At 38.2% G+C, this 14,845-nt stretch overlaps 1 protein-coding gene across 2 annotated transcripts in view; it reads left to right on the forward strand.

The window, feature by feature from the left end:
• Positions 1-14,845, forward strand: part of ITPR2 (inositol 1,4,5-trisphosphate receptor type 2) — a 499,301-nt gene that overhangs the window by 134,675 nt on the left and 349,781 nt on the right. For both annotated transcript variants that reach the window (XM_031000671.3, XM_055358014.1), the window contains 2 exons: positions 1,038-1,082; positions 13,960-14,111. In XM_031000671.3, coding sequence (XP_030856531.1) covers positions 1,038-1,082; positions 13,960-14,111 — 197 coding nt within the window. The remainder of the gene's footprint in view (positions 1-1,037; positions 1,083-13,959; positions 14,112-14,845) is intronic.

Here is a 14,845-nt window from a genome sequence, read left to right on the forward strand (position 1 = left end):
CTGCCTGTCCCCAAGAACTATCTACTTTATAATTAGCATCAGTTCACTGCAGATTTGGAATTTAGGTGGTTTTTTCAGCCTTAGTTCTTAATGAGATTGGGAGTTTTTTTTGCTTTCGTTTTGCTTTGCTTTTGTTTTTTTCAGAACCCTCATTGGTATTTAGTGATAAGTTGGAAGGGGCAATTCTCAGAGCTGCTAGATAAGTGGTATTATGAGAAAGACTCCTAACCTTACATTTTAAATGATAACTTTACTGGGATTGTGCATTGTATACACCAGTTGATTCACATTAAAATGATTAAATTCAATTGGACGACTTGATGTTTCAAGAAACACACCTCATACATCTATTGCTTTACGAGTGATCAACTATTTCAGAACAACTAAGAATCGCTTTGAGACTGTAAGGACAAGTGGGAGTGAGGAGTCATGGGTTTCAACCAGCCAGATGATGCAAGGGTCTGTACTCAGCACATCCAGAACTCATCTTTGTCATCAGATTGGCCCCAAAATGCCACTCTCCAAGCCCGAAGACATGTGTTTGTTTGTTTCAGAAGTCCTCATGTATTTGCTCACATATCTGATACGTAGGTCCTTTTTTGCTCTGTTTTGTTTTTCTTTTCCTTGTGTACATAACATGTAAAACATGATCTCAAATCATCAATGTCCCACTGGTTTTTTTTTTTTAATTTGTGTCTGAGTTATTGGTAAATGGCAGTTTTTGCAGAGGGTAAAATGGTGAACTCTATTGAATATTTTTCCAGAGAAGGTGATATTGTCAAGTCTTACTTCTTCAAAGATGTCAACAGTTCTGATATAAACCAAGGCAATGAACTTGGCATGTTAGCTTTTGTCTCCTGCAACTAGGGTTTGATGGTAGTATTTTAAATGGTCATATTTACTAATAGTTTCTTTCTTAGCATCTTTTTATATTAAACTTAGTTGAGGATAGAATAATTAATTGAATTGAAGATCAATGATCTTGTTAGTGTGCTTTTCATAGCAATGAAAAACTAAATTTTCCTTTGTTTTTCTAGCTTAATCCTGATTATCGAGATGCCCAAAATGAAGGAAAAAATGTGGTGAGTAGAATTGGCTTTTCTCCAACAAATCTCAGCATATTGTTATTATTTTATATGGATAGATTGGAATTTTAATAGCAAATTTGAAGACTAGGGGCTCAGAGAGATTTTCTGAGTAGAGCCTATGGGTCACAGGTGAAAGATGATATGGCTTAGATTATGAGAAGATGTTCAATTATGGGTGCTTGGGAAGAGTTCTGCAACTTGGAGGCCATTGTTGGTGGAGTGCTAAAGGCAGCTGGCATCTGAGAGATATGGTGGGTCTAGGTTTAGTTTCCGGAAATGCACAGAAATTAAGGAGAGATGGAATTATGGTGTGATGTTAAAATAGGACAATAGGACATTCCTTTTGGATTCAAAATAATTTGGGTTTTATTTTTGGAGAACTTGAAGCATCTAGCTGACTGATTTTTCTGATATTCAAACATGTCCTACTCAAAAAACATCTCAATTTTATTTTAACACCAGTTTTCATAACAATCTTTATTATTATTTACCCTGCCTTTTTAACCATCTGTAAAGAAGAAAGCTTCATGGTGACAACATGGCTTCTTTATTCAAACAAAAATTCAGAAATTCAGGACAATTTGATGTGATGCAGACAAAATCTCTGGATGTTGGGCTAGATTTTTAAAAAGTTTTAAAAAGCAATTTAACTAGATATTTTGATGTAATCTAGATATGGTCTGTAATTCAATTTTCTTAGGAGTTTAGCAATTCCTTTTGAAATTGGTAGGTATTATTACTGCATCATTCAAAATTCTACCCTTTGACAGAAAGAATTGGAATGTTTAATTAACATGGCCAGTATCTTTGCATTGATACATAGCTTTAGGATTTGTGAGGATATTGACATGGGGGAGGTGAAACCAATCAGAATTTATGTACCTCATTCAACCCTGTTTGACCCCCTTCTCTGTCTGACTGCCAGGCTTACGATAGAAATAAAGCTGTGAAGTATCAGGTAATTGGCCCAATGAAACCTTTAACATATCAAAATGTCTCTAAACATAGAGGTAGGTTTATTCGATTAATTGGATCTCCTATTTATAATTCAATTTTAGCGCACTGGGTGAGCTTTTCTCTTGTTGGTTTTCACATGGCTGCCCCAGGATTGTTGGGTTCTTACTTTTGTATGATTTAGGAAAATGCTGTCAGTAACCAGGTTTAAAAAGCGAAGTGTGAATCACGGCTTCTTTGGTTCTTACTATAAGCTTGTCAATGGCCTCCACCCAAAGACCATCAGGAACACATGGGTAGTTGAACAAGTTGGGTTTATTACTTATGCAGTGAGAAAGGAACATGCCATGAGGAGCTGTGGGGCATCTCAGAGCATGTTAGAAAGAACTTACTAGAGGATTTGTGTTTGTGTAAGGTGATTTGGGGAGGATTTAAGGAAGTGAGGCTTTGCTGTGGATGAGAATGTTGTCAGGAAGAGGAATTCTATAATTGGTATCTTAATAAATTTTACCTATAGGGAGGACAGGCTTCTAAGGAAGCAACAGTCACTCATATTAGTTGGGGGAGAGGGATATTTAGTCATTTTTGTGGCTTGGACAATATTCATATTTTGTCTGTGTTTAGACATGATTAGGGAATGGTCTTGTTTTGTCTTGATCCATCACAGTCACAGAGTGGCCTTGTCTGATGGCATTCTGTGAAATTGTTCAACAGAGAACAGCATGGCCTTGCTAAGAGGACCAGACCACCTACTGGATGTCAGGGGCTGCTGCTTTTCTCTTTCACAAGGTTTATTTTTGTAATATTCTGTGTGACTTCTTCAGCATCGTGTAGGGCCAAGAGAGTCTTGTTCCAGCACCACCATTAACTTGTGTGGCCTTGGACAAGCGAGATAGCTTTCTTGAGACTCAGTTTCCCCACCTGTGTAATGGGATGAAGATGTTCATCTTATGTACTTCATCTGCATGCCATGAGGATAAAATAAGATCAGACAGATGGAAACTCTTTGAATTTGTAAGTTGTTTCTATTAAAAGAGCATCATATCAAAATTTCAAATTGTACAAATTAATTAAATCTCTGTGCGCATCTCCTTTCTACTACATAATATTCGGTGATACAGCTGATGATTTTGGCCTGAGCAGAGTGGGAGAATACAGTCTTCCTCCCTATCCAGTGGTTTTGCATCTGTGTATTCAAACATCCACAGATCAAAAACACCAAAATATAATAATACAAATTAAAAAACAATACAGTATAACAAGTATTTACCTGGCACTTAGATTGTATTAGATATTATGTCTAATCTACAGGTGATTTAAAGCATATAGGAGGATATGTATAGGTTATATGCAAATACTATGCAATTTTATATGAGAAACTTGAGCAGATTTCTGTATTTGCAGGGGGTCCTGGAACCAATCCTCTGCAGATACCGAGGGTTGACTACATAGGGTATGGAGGTTCTGTGGAATAGCACAAACTGTATAAATGATCATATATCCATGGTGAAGTTCACTCTTTCTGTTAATCAAGCTTTTAGTTAGACTTGATAGTTTTTCTTCTTTTTATTCCAAAAAACAACTTCTTCATTGACCTCTAAAGGTGAGAAAGAGTGCTCTTCTGTTTAAGCCGTTGTTACTGGCAGTACTTTAATTGCGTTCAACACAGATGGGTCTGCTTTTGCTGTAGATGTTTATGACTGAGTCTCATCTGTCATCTCAGGGAGACATCCAACTGCAGACAGTTGATTTAATTTTTTTTCCTCTCCAGAATACCTAGCTTGAGAGCAAAGAAAATTGAGAATGTGGAGCCATAAAGCTAACAATATGGCTTCCTATTTTATAGACCATTTGCCACACAGCAATAATTATTTTTCTGTCTAAAGAAGAAAACAAAGGAGCTGTTAGAGTTTATCTCCAGCCTGTGAAATATGCAGTCAGTTTCCCAAAGCAGAATACTGTTTCACCTCAGATCTGGGTTCCAGTAACACTGACTTTATTATGACCATGCTAATTTTTTCTTTCCTAGTTTTCCTGATGTTGTCTATGTAATGCCCAGTTAATATATTTTTTTTTTGTAATTTAGAAACATTTATCAAAATGTTGCCTTCCGTATTTGAAGTTTCAAAGGTTCATGCATGGTGCCACTGAAATGAGGCGGTGTGTGTCAGAGCTCCCATTAAGACACAAATTGCTGTATTTATTCTACAAAGGAGTCTATTATTTCCAATCTTACAAATGTACAGCATCCACAGGGACCCTGTAAACATTGGAACCGTGTCAAGCCCAGCTGGGAACCTGACAGTCATTAGTTTCTTCTCCTCGAAAGGCTGCGTCTTTTCAAATGGCTCTTTGAAGGGGAATTTTTTGGAATTAACGCTACCCATCTTAACATTACCATATTTATGTGGAATGTGATCTGATTTTTCTTGGGAATGTCTGTTTTAGATATTGGGGTTTCTGGCCATATTGGGCCAGATAATTCTCTGTTGTGGTGGGATGGCTTTTGCCTGTAGGATGTTTAGCAGCATCCACACCCTCTACTCACCAGGTGCCAATAGCAGGCCCCTGATTGTGGCAACTAACAATGTGCCCAGAAATTGCCAAATGCCCCCTGGGGGCAAATATCATTCCCTGTTGAGAACCACCGGTCTATGTGCATTTATATACATCAACAGAAATGTTCCAGGAACCAGGGAACTTTGTGGAAATATAACTGAAAATCCTGTGTCCATAGAATTTGGGGGGGGGGGGGGTGTGTACCAGATTCTGACAGACCCTCAAATTTTCCTGAGTACCAGATTCTGACCCCCGAATTTCCTTGTTTTACTATATATTCATCAGTGACAAGGTGATAAGGAAAACACAGAAACAAAGGTTCTATCAGAAATTAATTGGAGAGTAGCAGTTTGTTAAGGAACCTCGGCAAGAGAAGTATTTGCAGCTGTAAATGGCAGTGTTGTGTGCGGTTACATAAAGTCAGTAGTGAGAGCCCTGGAGGATGTGAACAAAAACACACATGCCTGCACATCGTTATGCTGCTGTGGTCGCTCACAGGTCTGAACCAACTCTGCAAATGCAGACGTTTCTTAGAGAATGTCTCTGGCTCCCAACAACAGAATTGCAACGTGATGTCTGTGCTAAAAATTCGATGACTCACGAATGAGTCAGCAGAGAAGGTGTTCTAGGGGCTGACTGCTGTGCAGATGCCTGCAGGCCCCAGGACGGCAGGAGAAGCAAGGAGAACCATTAGTTGAGTTGACTCAGCTGGCTTTTCATAGGGGCATTTTCTCCATGTACAACTTGAGAGGCTATGTGGCTTTCTTTCTGAGTGAAAAATGCTCGTTTGATTAAGAGCTCAGTAGACCAGGTTAACATTCCAAGGCCCTGTGTTACCCTAAATTGAGAGTGTTTTGGAGAGCTAGCTGAGGTTAAATTTAATACCTGTTTAAGTTCTGTCGTACCTTAATGTATTTTCATGCTGCAACAGAGAGGGCGTTGCGCTTCTGTGATTCGATGTGGGGAACTAGTGTTTCTGTGTCTTTTTTCTTAAAAAAATCAATGTGAGTTTATAAACAAAAGCCACAAGGACACAATTTTAAACTGAATTGTCTTCATGTTATAAAGATATATTGACTTTTTTCTATATTGAGGCTTGAATCATACATTAAAAATTGTATACTTATCACACGTTATTCAGATGTCATTAGAGGCTGGCTTGAGGGGCACATTCCAAGGAGTGGGCTTGAAGTTTACTGTCAGACTGTCTACCAAGAGAGTTTATTAAGCAGATTAACAGAGTACAAAAGAATGAAAGCAAAATGCTTAAGGCTACAGCACTGTTTTAAAAAACTTCTAAACATGCTTGAAGCTCTTACTCACACATAAACAATTGTTATATGCTCTTTATAAATGGAGATTTTCTTTTCATTAAAGCTATTTTCCAAGAACCTAAGTGAACTATTTAAGGGTGGAATAGCGCATTCTACTTATCCTATGTAATTAAAATAAAACCACAGGTCTTAAGCAGTATGAGTAATTCAGAGTGACCTCTTTTAATTAACCCTAACTGGTGAGTTTCTTCTGTGTTTGGAAGACAGGCTAATTGTTGCAGTGTGAGAATGTCAAAATAGAGAGGTCCCTGACTACTCTTGTTGGGCCTTTACAGGGAGACATTACCAAGGAGTGTAGGGTAGGAGGGCATTCTGTAGGAACCTGGGTCTGATCTTTTCTTATAAGTCTAGAAAACTTATTTCATTAGCATTTTAAAAGAGGGATAAATGCAGGAGGATTAACTCCTTCTAAATAAACTCACAAAAGACTGATGAATAAACCACAATGCCAACTTTCAATTGACAAATAGACCTAAATATTTGGCTCAATTAGTGCATTTTCCTTGAAGGAGAATATGTATCAAAGGCTAAATTAGAATATTGGGGTGCAGGAGACTCAGGAAATTGGATGACACATACTCCTTTTAAGGATATGCTATTTTTCCAAGAAGACTGGCAAGCCATTTATTGCTTCTACACTAGGCAATGGTGAGAGAAACTGTTTGATTCTCCATTTATTTGGGTTACATGCTGATCTTCTGTTAATAAGCCTTTATTCAAACATGGTTCAATATGACTGATAACATTTTATCTTCCTTAGTTAATATTATGTTTTATTTGTGCCTTCCCAATATTCCACTTAAGCCACTTGTGCCCAAATCCCATTGCCATAGTAGTCACAAAAATCCTTTAGGTTATTTGTATAACTGACTGATCTTGTTCATGACTTCTGTGTGCTTATATTCCGAGGCGGTCTTCTCTTACATGTATTTACAACACTCAGTGTGCTTGTGGCTCTTTCTTTTGGCTACAATAGGATTCCAAAATCCAGGAAAAAAAGCTCTTTTCCAATATTTCTTTGTAACTATAATTCTCCTGGTCTATTTCTCCCCAAGTTTTCATGTTACTGGGGATATCATTAAAAACAAACATCCTTTGTTTTCTTTTAGAATTATCACGTCCTCTTCTAAACCTCCTCCTTCCTTCCTTTTGTATGCCGTGTTCTTCATAATCATTGTCCTCTTGAGTATCAGATGTCACTACAGTTTTTAACCTTGACAAGGAATTCCTACTTGCACATGGTCTTCTACTGGGCCCTGTAAAAGAGGATTGCATAGACCTTGTTCAGGCCTTCTTGCGTCAGCTGTTTGCAGTTGGACAGCAGTGTGGCTTTAGTGTCACCATCAGATTTCAGAGCCTTCAGGGAAAACTGCGTCTTTGCCATCCATATCTTATTATAACACCTAGATTTTCATGTTGAGCTACATGATGTAGATCAATGAACCAACACACTTTTGAGTTTGCCCTTCCCTCCATCCTTCCCTCCCTCCCTTCCTTCCCTTTCCTTCCCACCTGCCTCCCTCCCTCTCTTTTTTTCTTTTCTCCTTTTTATCTTTTTGAGACAGTTTTGCTCTGTCACCCAGGCTGGAGTGCAGTGATGCAATCTTGGCTCACTGTGGCCTCGACCTCCCGGGCTCAGGTGATCCTCCCACTACAGGCTCCTGAGTGGCTGAGACCATAGGCGTGTGCCATCATGCCTAACTAATTATTGTATTTTTTGTAGAGATGGGATTTCACCATGTTGCCCAGGCTGGTCTTGAACTCCTGAGCTCAGGTGATCCACCTGCCTTGGCCTCCCAAAGTGCTAGGATTATAGGCATGAGCCACTGTGCCTGGCCTCTTTTTCATTTTAAAACTGTATATAGTTAAGGTATATAACATGATGTTTTGATACACATATGTATAGTAAAATGTTACTCTAGTCAAGCAAATTAACGTATCCATCATGTCACATAGTTACCTTTTATTTTTGTGATAAAAATACCTAAAATTGACTCTCTTAGCAAATTTCCAGTATAGAATACACGATTATTAACTATACTCCGCATGCCGTGCATTAGATCTCTAGCCTTATTCATCCTACAGATATGTGACTTTGTGCACTGTGACCTCTATTTCTCCATTCCCCCTGCTCCTGGTAATCATCATTCTATTCTGTTCTCTTTATTTCTACGTATTGTGTTTTGTTTTATTTTTTCTGTTTTGTTGTTGTTGTTTAGATTCCACATATAAGCGAGAGCATGTGCTTTTTTTCCTTTCTGTGTATGGCTTATTTTACTTAGCGTAATGTTCTCTAGTTTCATCCATGTTGTCACAAATGGCAGGATCTCCTTTTACAAGGATGAATCATATTTTGTATATAAATGTATATTATATATATCACAAATTTCTTTATTCATCTGTTGTTGGATATTTAGGTTGTTTCCATGTCTTGGCTATAGCGAATAATGCTGCAATGAGTGTTAGAGTGCATGTTTCTTTATGAGGTGGTATTTCATTTCCTTTGGGAATATGCCCAGAAGAGGTACTGCTAGGGCTTATAGTAGTGCTATTTTTAATTTCTTTAGGAACTTCCATGTTGTTTTCCACAACGGCTGTGCCAATCTACGGTCCCACCAACAATGCACAAGGGTTTCCTTTTCTTCACACCTTCCTCAACACTTGTTATCTCTTGTCTTTTCGAAAGTAGCCATTCTAACAGGTGTGAGGTAACATCTCATTGTGGTTTTGATTGCATTTCCTTGATGATTAGTGCTGTTGGGCACCTTTTCATATACCTGTTAGCTATTTGCATGTCTCCTTTTGAGAAATGTCTATTCAGGTCCTTTGCCCATTTTTTAATTGAGTTATTTGTTTCTTGGCTGAGTTTTGTGAATTCCTTATATATTTTGTATGTTAAACTTCTATCTGGCTTTTGCAAATGTATTTTTTTAACTCGTTGGCTGCCTTTTCATTTTGGTGATTGTTTCCTTTGCTGTGTAGAAGCTTTTTAGTCTGATGTAGTTGCACTTTGTTTATTTTTGCTTTTGTTGCATGTGCTTTTGGTGAGATAGCCAAAAAATCCTTGTCAACATCAATATGAAGAAGCTTTGCTTCTGTGTTTTCTTCTAGGAGTTTTTTGGTTTCAGATCTTATGTTCAGATCTTTGGAGTTGATTTTTGTGTATGGTGTACAATAAGGGTCCAGTTTCATTTTTTTTTTGCATGTGGATATCTCATTTTCCAAGCACAATTTATTGAAGAGGCTATTCTTTCCCATTGTGTCTTCTTGATGGCCTTGTCAAAAATTAGTTGATTGTATATGCTTGGGTTTATTTTTGGGCTTTCTATTCTATTCCATTGGTCTATGTATCTGTTTTTATGCCAATACATACTGTTTTGATTAATGTTGTTATGTAATATAATTTGAAATCAGGAAGTATGATGCCTCCAACTTTGCTTTTCTTTTTCAAGATTGTTTTGATGACTCTGGGTCTTTGGTGGTTCCCTACAAATTTTAGGGTTGTTATTTCTATTTCCAATAGAAAATGCCACTGGAATTTTGATAGGGATTGCACTGAATCTGTATATTGCTTTAGGTAGTATGGACATTTTAATAATATTAATTCTTTCAATCTGTGAACATGAGATATCTTCCCATTGATTTGTATCTTCTTCAATTTCTTTCCTCTGTGTTTTACAGTTTTCAGAGTACAGAGCTTTCACTTCTTTGGTTAAATTTATTCCTAAATATTTTATTCTCTTTGATGCTATTATAAATTGAATTGTTTTCTTGTTATCTTTTCAGATAGATTCTTATTGGTGAAAAGAAACGTGACTGATTTTTGTATGTGCATTTTGTATCCTGCAGCTTTGCTAAATTTATTGATTAGTTCTAATAGTTTTTAGTGGAGTCTTTAGGATTTCTACGTATAAGATCATGTCACTTGAAACAGGGATAATTTTGCTCCTTCTTTCCCAATTTTTATTTCTTTTTCTTGTCTGTGTGCTCCTGCTAATAATTCCAGTACTATGTTAAATAGAAATGGTGAGAGTGGGCAGTCTTGCCTTGTACTAAGTCTTGGAAGAAAAGCATTCAGGTTTTCCCCATTGACTATGATATCAGCTGTGGACTTTTCATAAATGGCCTTTATCATGTTGAGGAAATTTCCTTCTACACCTATTTTGTTGAGAGTTTTTTTTTTAATCATGAAAAGATGTTGAACTTTGTCAAGTGCTTTCTCTGCATTGATTGAGATGATCATGTGGTTTTTATGTTTTATTCTGTTAATGTGGTATATCACATTGATAGTTTTGCATATGTTTAAACCAACCTTGTATCCTAGGAATAAATCCCACTTAGTCATGGTGTATACACTTTTTGATCTGTTGTTGAATTTGGTTTGCTGGTGTTTTGGTGAGAATTTTTGCATCTATATTAATCAGAGATATTGGCCTATAGATTTTTTCTTGTGGTGTCTTTGTTTGGCTTTGGTATTAGGGTAATGATGGCCTCATAAAATGAGTTTGGTAGTATCTTCTCTACTTCCATTTGTTTTTTTTTTGGAAGAGTTTAAGAAGGATTGGTGTTCTTTGAATGTTTGGTAGAATTCAACTATGAAGCCACCTGGTCCTGGGCTTTTCTTGGCATCTTGTTTTCTTTTGTTTTTTAAAAAATAAACCCAGCAAGGCTGGGCGCAGTGGCTCACACCTGTAATCCCAGCACTTTGGGAGGCCAAGGCGGGTGGATCACGAGGTCAGGAGATTGAGACCATCTTGGCTAACACAGTGAAACCCCGTCTCTACTAAAAATACAAAAAATTAGCCGGGTGTGGTGGCGGGCACCTGTAGTCCCAGCTACTCAGGAGGCTGAGGCAGGAGAATGGCATGAACCTGGGAGGCGGAGCTTGCAGTGAGCCCAGATCGCACCACTGCACTCCAGCCTGGGCAACAGAGTGAGACTCCATCTCAAAAAAATAAATAAAAAATAAATAAATAAATAAAAAACCCAGCAACAGGCAGTCACAGAAGTAGAGCAAAAAAGGCAAACATGTAGAGTCCATTATGTTTATCTTCTCCAGATTGTTAGTTGACGGTTTTCTGAGAGCCTTCTTGATTATCAAGGTCTCTCTGTAGCATAATAGTTAACAGGTTAGGACTGTGGAGTCATCTAGAGCTGGATTTGCTATTCAGCTCCACCACATGAGAATTATGCAAACTTGGCCCCTAAAGTCTCAGTGTTCTCATCTAAAAAATAGGTTAATAGTATTAACTTATAGCACTCACTCCTCAGTAAGCTACACATATTTTTAGATATCATTTTTTTCCCTGCCAATAAAAATAATCTGCAGTAACACTGGACCACAGGCCATTTTTCTTGCACACTCCTGTTTTTCTTCTAGTGTACCACACTCACTTCCTTTTTCTTCTTTTTCCCCTGTTCCTACCTTTCCATTCGAACTAGCTCGCTCTCCTTTTTTTATTTTTTTTTAAGGCTCTTGCTCACAACCCATTGTAGGAATTGCAATGCAGGATAAAACTGTCAAAGTGCTGTCTAAAGTTTTAAAGAGACTAATTAAAACCCAGGGAGTAAATTTCAATAGAATTTCACTTGAGTAGCTGCCAACTGCCACTAGAGGTTAGCTGCTAACTACTACTAGAGATTATTTGGGAAGAGATTCCATGATCCTAAGCTATTGAGGCCATTGTGCCAGCCATCTCTTCGAACTCATTTGTCTGGACAGACTACTCTCATTATTGAGTTATTTAAAGACATTTAGACTTTCTTCTTGAGGGATGAGAGGGTGGTTTTCCCCCTCATATATTTTGTCTCCAATTCTTAGGCTTCTCATCCTTCATGCAAATCACCGTGAAAGTGGGTCCCAAGACCCAAGATAACTTTTTCAGAAGACTTGGGGGAGGGTCTTAGCCATGAGTTTTTATTTACTCTTAGACGAGTGACTCATACAGTATTTAAGGGCCTCAGGCCTGGCCTCTGGCTTGGATTCAGGCCCTGGTCAGTTGAATTTGGGGCTGAGCATTCATTACCACCATCTACTGCTCCCCTCTTGTTCTCTATCCTTTCTCCCCACCTCCTCTCCTTCCTTCTTTCCCTCTTTTCCCTTCTTCTTCTTCCTCTGCTTCTCCTTCTTCCTCCCCTTTCTTTTTCCCCTTCCCTCGTCTTTCATCTTTTTTAGGTAACTGCACTCATCTCTTTGCTCAATGGAAATTATAATGCTTACCTTTCTCTTTCTTAAATTTTTTGTTGTGGGATTAATGAGAACAACCAAAGGAATGGCTTTGGTATTGTGAGAAGCTTTGTATAAATTCAGAAATATCAGCCAGGTGCAGTGGCCCACGCCTGTAATCCCAGCCTTTGGGAGGCCAAGCAGGGAGGATGGCTTGAGCTCAAGAGTTCGAAACCAGCCTCAGCAACATACTGAGGTCCAGTTAGTACAACAATTATAAAAATTGTTGATGTGGTGTGTGGTGGCACACGTCTGTAGTCCCAGCTACCCTGGAGGCCGAGGTGGGAGGATCTCTTGAGCCCTGGAGAGGGAGACTATAGTGAGCCTTGATTGTGCCACTGCACTCCAGCCTGGGCAACAGAGTGAGACCTTGTCTTAAAAAAAAAATTCAGAAGTATTATTTGCTAACTGTTTCTGCATTTTCTTCCTTCCTACATGCCCATACTCCCTTATGATGTAGAGTATGCTAAGTGTGCCCTTTTCTAGTCAATAAACAGAGTTTATATTTACAAATAGGAAACTACTGTTATGAGGGTCACCCTTTGTGGAGAGTTTGCTGAACCCCTGCTTTCATTTAACTCTGAATTTTGGTCTCTGTGGAAGACACAGAAGTCAAAGATGACGGGAGCTACCTGGTGCTGCGAGGCTGTGAGGGCTTTAGCAGATAACAATCCTGCTCCTGTTTAGGAACCCTGGCAGTTCCCTCTGCCCATTCCCATTTCAACGGTGCTACCATTTGTGCACCATTTACAGAAGAGGCCAAAAAGCAAGGCTTTTTGATCCAAGTAAAATGATATTAACAATCTCTGGGAGGGGGTAGGGACTCCAAGTGAATGTTCTGGGATGATCAGGGGTAATATCTTGTTGTTGCAGCAGCCATTAAAGAAACGCTTGTCCATGGATATAGGCTGCTTGCATTTGCCTTTTGAGCATCCCTTCCTTCCCTCAGTTTCATTCACCTCCCTGTGATAGTGCAGTGACAGTGTTTCTGTCTTTCTCTCTTCCACTCTCATTTTCAAATTTCACCTGTTTTAATAAATATGTGTAAGTCACTATTTTTATCTACTAACTACCAAGCTTATATTGCATCCCTTGTTTTGGTTTCTCATGCAACCAGTTCTTCCATGGGGTACTGGGACTTGGGGAAGTTCTAGTAAAAACACATACTCATTAATCTCTTGTTGGTTTCTGCTTAAAATGGTAGGGTGTGCTGGAAGCATTGACCAAGTTTCACATTACTATGAAGGCTTCTGTGTGTGGAGATCTCCTTTTATTTTATTTCTTATGCAATTATAGTATGTTCTTGAATCTAGGGGAGCAAGCAGGTGGTGAATGGGAATGTTGCTGTTGGTTCTGCTCCTCTCCAAGTATTATTATGCCTGAGGAGTTAGGTATGAACTCCTGCACACTGCCATGCTTACTTTAACTTCAGAAATCTAGATGATTCAACAAATGGGTTCTTTTCTGTGTTTGTTTTAACTGTGGAATGGTCAAAATTACTACTTTGTAAATAGGTTTAAGAGAACGAGGGAAGGGTCCATAACTATTGGTACCGTTAGTGCCTTAATGATGTGGGCAGATCAAGCCACCCCACCCTAGGAGTGTGGGACTCATCATTGTTGACAGTAATTACCTCAATGGCTGTCGGGCTAGAGCTAGTGTTTCTGGATGATGTGAAATAGACACCTCTCCAATCCAAGGAAGAAATAACATGCACATTTAAACCTTATCACCTGATTAATTGGAGAGTTTAGCAAGAAACGTGATAAACGTAAATAACCTTGTACTTCCTCAACAGAGAGATGGAGTCCCTCCAACTTCAAAGAAAAAACGCCAGGCAGGGGAGAAGATCATGTATACTTTGGTTTCAGTCCCGCATGGCAATGACATTGCATCCCTTTTTGAACTAGATGCCACAACTCTTCAGAGAGCTGACTGCCTGGTTCCAAGGTAAAAAAAAATATGGTTAAAAGATGTTTCTTTGAATAATTATACCAGTAGGTGAGGAATGAAAATAATAATAATATATTTTGATAATATCAAGGGAGCAAACATAAATGAAGAAAAATGTGTAAAACATTGTACCTCTTCTGTGAGGAGGTTAACATAGTTTGTTTTATTCTTATTAATAATTAAAATGTGCAGGACCAAAGAAACTCTGAAAAATTTATAAGAATCATTTATTCTTATTACTTGTACGGCCTTTGGTTACTAAAATGAAAAATAATATAAAAGCATTTCTATTTATATATTTATCATTTATTTTTATTATGTCAGATTTCCCATTTCATTCATCCATTTGTTCATTTATGTAGTCAATCAGTCAAGAAATATCTATTGAACATCCATTACATTCCAGGCATTGCCCTTGGCATTGGGAAGACAACAGTGAACAAACTGGTTATATTCTCACAATCAAATGGGGGAGACAGGCAGTAAACAAAACAATAGACATAAAATATTAATATAAGGTCAGGTAATAAAAGTGCTTTGAAGAAAAAATGGAGGGTATGGAGAGTTCTATTAGGTAGGAGTGTTCAACTGTGGCCTCTCTGAGTTAGTACATTTGAATAACGAGCTGAATGAATTAAGGAATCAAGTCCTCTCTTCCTAGGAGGAACATTTCAAGTAGCAGGAACACGAAATGAAAAATGTTGAAATTTACTGGGTGTTTTTAAGGACCA

The sequence above is a fragment of the Gorilla gorilla genome, chromosome 10 (assembly GCF_029281585.2).
Source record: "Gorilla gorilla gorilla isolate KB3781 chromosome 10, NHGRI_mGorGor1-v2.1_pri, whole genome shotgun sequence".
NCBI lineage: Eukaryota > Metazoa > Chordata > Mammalia > Primates > Hominidae > Gorilla > Gorilla gorilla.